The sequence below is a fragment of the Habropoda laboriosa genome, unplaced genomic scaffold, assembly GCF_001263275.1.
Source record: "Habropoda laboriosa isolate 0110345459 unplaced genomic scaffold, ASM126327v1 scaffold578, whole genome shotgun sequence".
NCBI classification, from domain to species: Eukaryota; Metazoa; Arthropoda; class Insecta; order Hymenoptera; family Apidae; genus Habropoda; species Habropoda laboriosa.
The window spans coordinates 561632-573611 of NW_017100941.1; the positions used below are offsets into that span (position 1 = coordinate 561632).

Genomic DNA, 11980 nt, shown 5'->3' on the forward strand with positions numbered 1-11980 from the left:
CTGTATAAATATAAATTTTTGTCTAATAATTATAAAATAATATCATCTATATTTTCTTTGTACATTATTATGTAGCATAAAGGTGTACCATATTGTCATGTACCATGTTATGGAGCTCTTTTTGGACCACAGTTATTTGGTCATGGAACAAGGGTTGAATCACATACAAGCTTTGGAAAAAAAGAAGCTAGGCCATCATTACCTAGGTATATAATTCAAAACAGTATGTTGTAACTTAACATTTTTATCAAATTTTTATACTATTAAAATCTTCTTATCCAGATCACACTTAGAATCAAAATTGAAAGTTTTCAATCAGTATTATGAAGGAAAAAGTGGTGGAATAAGAAGTCGCGAGGTAAGCAAATATTTATTTTACATTATGATTCTAAAAAAATTGAAGCAACCACACAGTATTAATTTTTCTGCAGGTTAATGGAAGATTAATTTTGGAAGGAGCGCTTCGAATTTATTGGGGTGTTCGGGGTGTAATTCACTTAAAAGAAGACGATGATCAACGTACAGTAGTGACGGCCCGAAACAGAAATTCATGCAGGCGTAGTGTTACCGATGTTTGTATCTATTTTTATGCGAAAACAAATTTAGCAAATTAAAAAAGGGAGTTTTGTTCATTCCTATATTTTACAAATTTTTTTTATAGAGCATAGAAGATGAGGTAAAAGAGGATAATACAGTAAAGGAAACATGTGAACAAGATGTAGAAGCTGAAGCAAAATCAATTCCAACATCTCCTGATCATCTTAAGAGTCTCACTTTACCAATGAAACTAGATGTTAAGACCATGGAATGGGATGAATTGGACGAGCTTCTTCAGGTTTTATATTGATTTATCAAACTTCTGATCATTATATATTTTTTTATATTTTATTTAATCATATCTTCTTTTAATTCTGCAGGTTGAACGTAAAGTTGAAGATGGAAATAAACTATACCAAACAATGCCTGAAAATCTGCCATCAATAAGTTCGCAATCCAGTACCGATACGCTGCCGCTTTCTTCTCAATCCAGTCTTGACAGATCTGATTCTCGTGAAAATTCAGAAACTAGTAGTCCTAATCATCAAACCAATCGTGGCAACGATAGCAGTGTAACTAGTACACCAACACACAGTATAGGCAGCTCCTCTAGCACTGACACACCTATTTATCATGGTACACCAAATCGAAATGGAACACTTCGAAGAGTGGAATATTTCGATAGTTTGGAGAAAAATATGTCTAGCAGTAGAACCATTAGCACCGATGACAGTTGGATAGAGAAAGGCTTAAATCGATCAATGTCCGGACCTGACTGTCTCCAAAGACATCGAACTGATAGCGACACAGATTCTGTAAATTCTCTACAGTTCCGAGAAGACGACAACATGACAATGTCTACCGATAGTGGATTAGAGGTATTTAACATTAAGCATTTTTTATATGTTATTTTATTTCATTATATGCACATCAGAAATATGTTTTAGCTGGATGGTGTAGTTCTACGACGAAAACAAGGGTCCACTGCAATTAGACGTCGTCCTGGTGGTCGACGACAATCACGTAGTCGATTGCGGCGTCGTTGTTCGATTAACGGACACTTTTATAATCGTGAAACTAGTTTTTTCACACCTCCGCATGGATCTCAGATGTCCGTTTGGATAACAAGCTTGGTAAATACTCAAGAAGTTATCAATCTCATGTTGGACAAGTATAAAGTTGATGCTAAGTCGGACAATTTTGCGTTGTTTGTCGTTCGTGATAATGGCGGTGAGTTAAATTGATTTAGAAAATATGTTACCATTTTTAGTCATCATTTTAGGAAGATAATTTTTTTTTTGCTTTTGCAGAGCAAAGAAGATTAAGAGATGATGAATATCCATTAGAAGTTCGAGTAGTATTGGGTCCGCACGAGAACATTGCGCGACTCTTTTTAGTGGATAAACTATCGACACCGGAGATTAGCTCTGACGTTGCGCAATTCCTTAATCTTTCTTTGGTAGAATGTCACGGTATTTTGCAGCGTTATCATTATGAGGAGGAGCGCCAGATTCTTCTGTTGAAAGAAAAGTATGATTTTTCAGAAGACACGTACATTTCTTGATTTTTAAATCTTTTTTCAGAAATTTTAAATCAGAAGTATTAGTCATATGAATTTAGTCAATCAATATTTTTATATTATTTTGCATTTTAAAGTTCTCTAAAATGAATTAAATTTATTAAAAAACTGCTAAATAAAATCAATTGCACTGAGTTAATCAACACAAAGTGCATTGAAAGCGTGTTTTTCTTTTTACAGATATAAGGAGATGCGACGAAGAATACGGCAAAGAATGGAAGAGTTAAAGGTTCGACTGTAGTTAGTACGTATTCATAATGATCACTGGAATATCTATATCATTATTTTTTTTTTATTAATTTTCATTCGAAGATTTTTCTCAGTTCATTTACACGTTCGAACATATTAGAGCCATTCTGTGTCGAAATTTTTACGGAAGTCAGCAGCATGTTCGTTTATGGTAGCGAGAAACTAATTTCTAAAAAATGGTTCGTTTTTTTATTTTATGAATTGTTAGAGACCTAAACTGAAATAAATCAGTAAAAGTGCTTTTTTGAAATAAGTGATAAAAATTAACTCCTGATTCAATGTTGTTCTAACTTTGCAATTAATTAACAAACAGTTCCATTTAAACGAATTAGTCTCTCGAAACTACCGCTGATTAACGCTGCGAGTTATAAAAGAAAACAAACGGAAAAAATAAACGACCATGGATGCAAATCTTGTGCGATTCGACGCGGAATGACTCACTATTGGAAAAGTAATTTACGTTCGAGCGTGTCGAGCGATAACGTACTAACACTTTCTAGCTTAAAGTCTTGTTACATTATCCAGTTGTACTCATTATTTTTGCATCTTTGTTGCATTTACTCGTAGTCGTTTACGCGCAGCTACTATTGACTCATTCAGTGCAATTTAACTAGGAACTCACGTATCTACATGATATATTTTTTAAGTCGACTGTGCATCGAACGAGAGAAAGACACGCAGCGATGCGAATCCGTTCATCTACACGATGTCTTCTTAATTACTATTTGCTAATTATTGTACGTATAGTACTTTAACTTGATCGATTAACGATAAGAACGTACGAAATAACATTATCGTAGCTAGCTAAAGGAAATCAGGTATCCGTGTAGCAAATAAACACCTGATATTAAGGTCAATTCTTGACGACATCTGAACGACACAGAGACGAATTTTTTTATAAATGAAAAATAAAAAAAAAACGAAAAAAAAAGAAGATACTACTCGCAGTTTAGAACGTACGATTGTTAGAATCTAAAGAAAGTAAGGCTGTCCAACTTCTTACCTCGTGAGGTTTTTCTAAATTTTCTTTTCACGTAGGTGCCCGAAAAAAAAGAGGAAAGGAAAAGAAAGAAAATATTATATATTGAACGATGAATGGAAATAGAATTTTAACGATGGAATTGTTGAATTTGAAAAATGGAAATATTAGAGAAAATGTAACGTTTTAAAAAAAAAAGTATATATATATATATGTATATTGTGGGATCGAAAGAATCCTTCGACCCATTTATAAGTGGAATCCAGGAAGATGAAGAACCAAGAAGGCTGCAGCGGCGACGTTGGTAAAGGTGCACATCTTTGAAGTTCACGAGTCTCATCATCGCCTAGGCCTTCCTTTCTCCTCGATTCCTACAACATGTATGTGTGTGTATATATATATGTATATCGTCCAGATAGAAATGACTATAAACGATCGTACCTTGAAGCGCAGTTTTAGTTGGACAGCTCCGAGATCTATAGGCGACCAGATTGTTATTAAACGACAGTAACTTTCGACACGTATCATTACTGCCGCAAGATCATTGGTGGAAAAATTTGATCTGTAGATCTATAGAACGAGATATCGAAAAAAAAGAAGGGGTTACTTTGAACGTAACTTGGCTTACTAGAGTTCGTTTCGAACGGTATTTTTAATTAACGTGATCGAATTACGAGTGTAAGTAGCTTTTATTGGAGTGGAATTTTAGGGAACGAATCTCGTTTTCATGCGGTAGCTGTTTTGCAATATTACTGATGCTGCGATGACGATTAATCGTAGCTGAAATTTAGGAACATCGTATGTGATAGATGTTGAAAAATTCTTTCTGCATAGACGGAAAGTCGTAGTTTACTAGAAATGCAATTTCGATTTTCCATTAAATTGTTCGATGGAATTTATCTCTCTTTTTTGAATCGACAATTCTAAGTTTTAGGAATAAATGTGTTCTTCCACTTCGTTGTGGCATCTCTATAACTTGCTGATTTTTTTATTACTTATACTGGTTGAAATAAAAAAACTTTTTGCTTCTTTTTTTAGCGAAACAAGCCCTCTCGATTGAGATTTTTTGTCCAATGAATTAGAAATTTTTCAATCTCCTTGTAGATTTGAAAAATGTTCGACCAATTATTTATCGACTCGCGATCGAAGATTACCACGGGGGAAAAGTAAAAGTTGTTTGGTACTTTTGGTAATTGTAATTTGAAATAGTCATCGTGCAAAAACAGAGAAAAAATTATTTTCTGGGATTATGAACGAATTAAAAGTGGATTTTTATTCACTGTAGACAAACAAATACGAAAGGTATTACTTCGACAGACGTTTCATAATCATAATATGACATTAAATTTTAATTAAAATTTTACATACACAATCGTGCTATGGCAAACAATTATAAAAACGGGATTTTTAATTAGAATTTTCATTTAAACGCTACTGGTTATTTCATAAATATCGTTTCAGAAGAATCTTCCCGAATTGCTTTTTATACGAAAACGCGACGTATCGTTGGCATTTCTTAGCATTCTAATTCCAATGCAAGAAAGAATCATGTTAATCGTATTTTTTGAAGAATTTTTAGAAACTCTTTTTCGCAGAACGTTTCGAAATAAATGTTGCACCGAATACGTAGCTGTTAAACGACAACGAAAATAATTATTATTAATTCCTAGTAACGAGAAGAAACTTTATTATTTATCGAGAAGAAACGAGCACTGCCTACTCACAGCGAGAAGTACAAAACTGAAAACACCATAAATCCTGCTACAGGATACACCTAACATTATGACTGCAAAAATGTTACATTATACAAAAAGTAAAAAATAGAAAATGCCATAAATCCGGCTACGGGAAATAAACGAGCATTGTCAACTCAGAACGAAAAGTACAAAAATGAAAACACCATAAATCCTGCTACAGGATACATCTAACATGAACATAAATTTTCCTTTTATTAAAAAAAAAAAAAAAAAAAATGAAAAGTAGTTTCCAAAAATCACAAAGACTTAAGTTAAAAAAATAAAAATACAATCTTTTCTTTCACTTGTATCACACTGTGCACGAAAAATGATTAAAAGAAGTTTCATCTGGCAGCCGTAATATCGTACGACATTTATTTCGGAGCTTTCTGCGTATCGTAGAATTTCTACTAGCAGTTGTTATCTATCTGAAAGGCCTTTAACTTCCGTGTATAGACGTGGTCCAGATATCTGGAGGTACTTACGCACAGTTACGATTGTACAGTCACACGCTTAATATTGCACAGTGTAACTGGTTTTCTCGTGGAAATAAAAACGTGTACACAGCGAAGGATACACAACGGTGTAGATAATTCGCCGTTGTTTACGACAATAGATTACCGATCGTATAATCATAATTTTAAGCTAGTCACACACATCTTAAATAGTTACATGCACACAGTGGTTGCGATTCGAGTGTTTCACGATGAATTCTTCACCGAACATTTTTCTTCATTTTATACGATTCTTATCGATTCACCTGGAATTGGTATACTAAGTTAAATTACACAGATTTAAGCTACATCTTGTTTATAGGGCGACGAACAAAGTTGTTTAAAAATTCCTTGCTTAATTTCTTGGTGAAATTTTTTCCTCATTTTTTTTGTCGAACTGATAAGAGAGACTTGAGTAAGGAATTGATGAACATTCTCCATCCCCGAAGGATCTTCCATCGTAGGTTAAATATAGCCTGTATTTATATGGTCTAATTTGCAACTTATAACGGTCTAACTTATAACGTTCAAGAGGCAATTTGACTTCTGGCTTAAGTTGACGTTTATAGCATAAAATTTCTAATTAAAGTTTCCTCAAGAATAGCGTGGATAGGCGTCGGTGTCGTAATCGTGCACGATCTTTCAAATGACTCGTTAATGACAACTGTGTTGTTATAAATAAAAACGATATGGAATGAAGGAAAAGTGAAAGAAATTCTGGGCGAACTGTGTTGATTATTCTTGATAACTTATAAATTTTAAGTGATTTAATGCATATTTTATTGTCTGATTAATTTGCGATACATTTTAACTGGGTATTTAAAAAATCCTTCTAAAATTTCTTTTTCCATTGTGTCAGAATGTGTCATTCTTATCTGAACACTATCTTCAATTTCGAGTTAGATTTACTCAAAGAAATAACACGCTTAATCACTTGGTAAGCCCTTCTTAGTCTAGATTATCTAACACAAAGAAACTTTGAGTCGGTCGAATAGCAACGAAAACAATCTGGGATAATCAAATTATGCAGTTTATCTTGTCTTTCACTCTCATCCAGCGGTTGTTTGCTGAACAAACATTGTAGAAGGTGATTCGGTAACTATCTGCCACATTAATACTTCTGAAACTGTACAAGTCAAACGAACATTTGTTTAGTAAAGATTTGCATAATGCAAAAATAACCATAGGTATGGTTACTGTGGATAAGAAAAGTTTCATATGAAAAAGGAAAAATTGTAATAAATATTTCATGGGAAATATTAACATTACATTTTACAAATAGCATAAATTTTGCAATATGCTTAGAATTTGCATATATTATATATCCTTCGAGGTTCGTGCAAAACAGACAAGAGGATCAAGAATGTTATACAATGTCTGCTAAGAGCACGTGGAGTGTCTGACCATAGGCGTACTAAAACTACTTGCTCTCTAGTCAGGCTTCGCAGGCTGTCGATAATTGATCTCGTTAAGGAAGGACTTAAAAAACTGAAAATATAGTAAATGTATAAAGTCTCCAATATATATTTACGCATTTTGGAAAACAAACATATCATTTTATTTGAGAAAATGAAACTGATAATCATATTTTGATATGATATAACTAGCTTTATTATCGTGCAATTTTTGTTGAACACATTTTTCTTCGACTTGTATAATTTTAGAAACCCTAGAATAATAGTGATCATCAGATTAGCCTATGCAAAAGAAAAAAAACTTTATTCCTTTAGATGTAGCGTTAGAAAATAATATGCAAAGAAAAACAGACATTTGTATGAGGTAAAATATTTTTTCGTTTAGAATTAATATAGACAATTCTTTTCAGCATGACTAAAACAAAAGTCTCATTTATACAATTTAGAATCTCGTGTTATCTTTACTTAAACCGTGTTTCGTGAACATTCTACCTAACACTCGAATCGCAACGCGGTACGAAGCCCCCGCATATGTATCGGTTTTGTCATGTGTCGAAATGAATTTGAATCAAAAGAAAGGAAAAAAAAACACAAAAAAAGAAAAGAATAAAAATGAAAACGAAGACTACCGTGGACACACTAGGCCACAACTACGTCGTTATATATATTATATATATATTTTGTAACAAAATAGCGTACGCTTTGTTTTTTTTTTTTTTTGCCATTTTACGTTAACAAACGCCATTGCAAGAATGACGTGATTTCGAATGTTTTTTTTTTTCGAAAGAAACAGTTAAACGTTAGAGATTTAATTGATCCTAAAGGCAGCTTTTGCTAGCTATTATATTAAGAAGAAGAAGTCGTAATCGATATTACGCAAGAGCCTATTATGCTCGATATTACACTTATCCCTTGATTTTCCATTCTCGAATGATATCTATAGTAGATTTTACGCGAAATTCTATATATATGAAAGCGTCAGGTGTGTTTTGATGATGAATACGAGAGGGAGAGAACGAGTGAGAGAGAGAGAGAGAAAAATAAAGGAACAGAGAATGTGTGTACAATAAAAATGGAAGCGTTTGTTCAGAGATTAAATAGATTTAAAATACTCCGTACCATGACACGTTGAAGCGAATATTGACAAGAACAGCGATATATACTTGATGTATCATGGCGTATCGTTGGGTACGCTGAAAATGCACAGTCCAAAATGCCAAGTATATAAATGTGAAATTGTAAAATATACAGAATGTATCTGAAAATTGTATGAAATCGTTGAGAAAGTAATAAAGTGATTGCTTCTTTTGTACTGATCGTTTTTTACGCAGAATTCCTCCCGCGATCCTGCGTCCCCGTTAAGACGAATTTTCCCCGAAGTCAAATTTAATTATCTCTAATTGAAATTAATATGGTAATACTGTAACTTTATATTTTTAGCGTTCCACTTCGTAAAAAGTAAAATTTTCTTTTACCCTCTTGACTGCTGTACAAAATTTTATTTTTCAAATTAAAATAATTACAATTACTTTGACTAAATTATCGACGTTAGTGAATTTTGAATTAAAATCTGTTTCTCTACCTTTCCTTCACTCTTGCTTTATTTCTGACTCTCAGAAAATGAAATTCCACAAATTTTCCAAATAAACGAAACTGTCTTTCAATCTCCCTCCACATTCGTCGGTGCTAAATAGAAGTAAAAGAACACAGATCTCTCTCAAACGTTTATCCAAGAAAATAGTATTTTTTTCGTGTTTCGAAATTTACCAGAAAAAACAAAGGAGAAGATGAAAGATCGAAACGTGAATTGTACAGGGTGACCATGAAAGAATACAGTACCAGCAATGTTGAGATTGGACAGAATGTATTTATTTATCTTTGAAGTACGTAGAGTAAAGTAGATCAATGCAATGTTATGAGTAGTGTATCGAGTAGTAATTGTCATACGAGTTGCTAGGAACGAGTATGTATACCCACAACACCGAGGAGCTCAGCCGCTCAATATTTTTTTTGTTTTTTTTGTTTGCACGACACTGATATACATTAAACGTTACAAGATAGCAATAACGATTATCACCGTTGTTTATCGTTATCATTGACGTTACCATAATACCTTAGCCACAACTTTATTACATGACTTACATCTTTGGCATCGCGGATACCATATGACTCTCAACAACAATACACGCGTTCACTCGCACACGTACACACACACACACACGCACGCACGCACACGTACACGCACCGATCCTCAATTTTATTAATCTCGTTTCTCGCAGCTTTTATATTTAAAAGTAACGCGAAACGCGGCATGCTGCTTACAATTATTAAACTTAGGCTTCTTCGCATGCCAGTTTCTCCGATTTGGAAATTAGCGTGTCGACTTGTTTCCTCTGTGACGATTTTCTTTTTACTTTTTTGTTTTTTTTTTTTTGTTCACTTTTTAACTCCTCCTTTTCCGAAAAGAGAATATAACGCGTTCCTTTCACCCGTGACCCGCAGATTTTACTTTCTACGAAGACTTCATCGCCGAGGAACGAACGTCAGAGGAAAAGTTTTTAATGAAAAATGCAGAGTTTGATGTTAGAATTTAGTATGCATATTTATATTCATTTATGTGTATCTCTGGTGTTCGTAATTGTTAAATTCTTTAGAAGCAGGAGAGATTCTATTTTATTCTCTAATTTTTGTTAATTGAAATTAATTATATTTGCAATATTCATAATTCATAACAGTTTGCAATTTTTCCTGTTATTTCGGAGTCGTTTACGAACAATGAATCCTAAATTTAGGATTAAACAGTCCTAAGTGAGAAGTTTAAAAAATTGTTCAAAGAATAATATTCAATAGTTCACTATTTCTATAGCTTTATATCCTACACAATTATGTCATAACTAAACTGTCTATTATTTCTTTCAAATTAATAAACGTCCAACAAGACCACAAGAAATCCTTCAGAATTTCATAGAACCAGTCAAACTCTGCACATTTCACAATCCTAATTATACCACAATCGCCCACTTCCAATGCCGAAAGGAAAAAAAATCCCAAAAATGCAAAGTGTAACAATTAAAATCACACAGAATCGACGAGTAAAACGTTACATAGGAGGAGAATCCTCGGGTCACGTTGCAGAAGGATCTCTCCTAACGAAAGGAAATCGTCACGATTTAAAAGAACTCAAGCGATCCCTCGTCCATTTTTTTTTTTTTTTTTTCGTCCAACGCTTCGTCTAATCGACATTTTGTTTCCCTCGCGCCGGTGGCACGCCGGCCCATCATCATCGTCCATTTAATCGAGGATGCCGCGGACTTGGCTATCACAAATCTGGCACGAACGAGCCTTACAAAAAATACAATACGCGCCCGCGACTTTTTGTTTCTTTTTTTTCACATTTTTTTCATTTTTTTTTATTATATTTTTTTCATTTTTTTGTTTTATCACAGACCAGCGCGCCGCCCGACATTAGCGTCCTCTTGCTAATTACGCGTCGCTACCGCTTTTGTTTCGCCTCGCACCATCCGTCTACGAAAGCTCGGGGCCAGGAGAGGGGCAAAGGGGAGGAGAAGGGGGCTTGATCTATCAATTAGTCTTTAGCGGCCGTATATCGATCACGTCGATCGTTGTTCGCTGTGCAACGAGAAATATCAATCAGTTCTATCGTTAGAATTTTTTCTTCCTCTTTCTCCGTTGAATTTCGTCGTTTTCGCCGGAGAAAGATTTTTATGAAATTTCCGCGGACAGGAGGATTTGAATTGCGATCGCGGTGAAAATAAACGAAAGTGATATTTATAGGAAATTCAATTTTGTCCCCGGGTACACCCGTCCACCACGTGGAGAAATTGACGTTCAGTAGTAGAACCTGTGATTGATCAGACAGCTGTAAACGTTTAGCATTTATTTTCGTCGGTTTACTACCGGATTTTATACGAAACGATTTCACGACCGATTGTAATCGCGAAGGTTTAAAGTTCGAAAGCGTGAAGTGACAGAATAATTTTGATTTTACCAACTGAAACGTAGAATTATTTGACCAATTTGTAAAAACGTCTATGTTAACGTTTTTCGTGACCCGCTTGTGTATCGATACGATCGAAATTTCATTTATTGCTGAGCAATTTGAATTAATCTAGTTTGTAGTGTCCGTTTGAAATGTTCTTTCTGCTTTGTTGTGACCGTTCGGAAATTTTATATGCCGCTACAAAAAGGACGAAGCACGATGTTCCTAATTTTCTAATTAAAAAAAGTGTTTCACTCAAGTTCGTATAATTGTGCCTCTGACAAAACCTGTACACCTTAAAAATTTGTTCAAAAGTACCTAAACGTACTTTCAATTTAAGACAAAATGGTTAAAAATGAAATTACCACAGAAAGAAAGAAGAAACTCTAGTATAAGTGAAAAACCGAATATTTTCACTAAATTTGTACGATTGTACCTTCGACGAAATCTGTACACCTTAAAAATCTTCATCAATACAATCTCCTCATAAATCCTTCGAAAAATATACAAAGCTACGTTCGAGTAGAAATAATGGAAAATTTTCTGGCACAGTTGAAGAAGAGAGCAACGTGAAAAGGAAAGGTAAACTGAAGATCGCGATTGTGCAGCAAACGAACGATCGGGAAGGAAAGGCGGCCGAATTGGAAGTTCCATCGGGGAGTGAAGGTGGAAAGAAGTGAAGGGTTTGCGCTTCAGCGACCGATTTGCTAGGTTCTCTCTCTCTCTCTCTTCCTTTTTCCCTAAAAATTCTCGTGTGTGCCCTCGTATTTGTCTCTCTCTCTCACGCTCTCTCTCACCCTCTCTCTCCCTCTCGCTCTCAACGATAACAATTGAATATGAATTAGAAAAATAACATTATATCGTAGACAACAATTGGTTACAATGTATATAATAATGTACCAGTAATAGTGTTATTATTAGTTCTTTTTTTTCTCTTCTGCTTCTTCTTTCTCTCCCTCTTTACACAGTTACTTTTTATCCCCCGTTTTAT

General features: G+C 34.2%; 1 protein-coding gene across 1 annotated transcript in view; it reads left to right on the top strand.

The window, feature by feature from the left end:
- The window catches only part of LOC108577559 (ras association domain-containing protein 4), a 3027-nt gene extending 670 nt beyond the window's left edge, over positions 1-2357 (top strand). Inside the window, exons 2-9 of the mRNA XM_017940738.1 lie at positions 76-206; positions 283-358; positions 432-572; positions 662-835; positions 918-1415; positions 1485-1767; positions 1848-2067; positions 2297-2357. Coding sequence (XP_017796227.1) covers positions 76-206; positions 283-358; positions 432-572; positions 662-835; positions 918-1415; positions 1485-1767; positions 1848-2067; positions 2297-2357 — 1584 coding nt within the window. The remainder of the gene's footprint in view (positions 1-75; positions 207-282; positions 359-431; positions 573-661; positions 836-917; positions 1416-1484; positions 1768-1847; positions 2068-2296) is intronic.
- The last annotated feature ends 9623 nt before the right edge of the window (positions 2358-11980 follow it).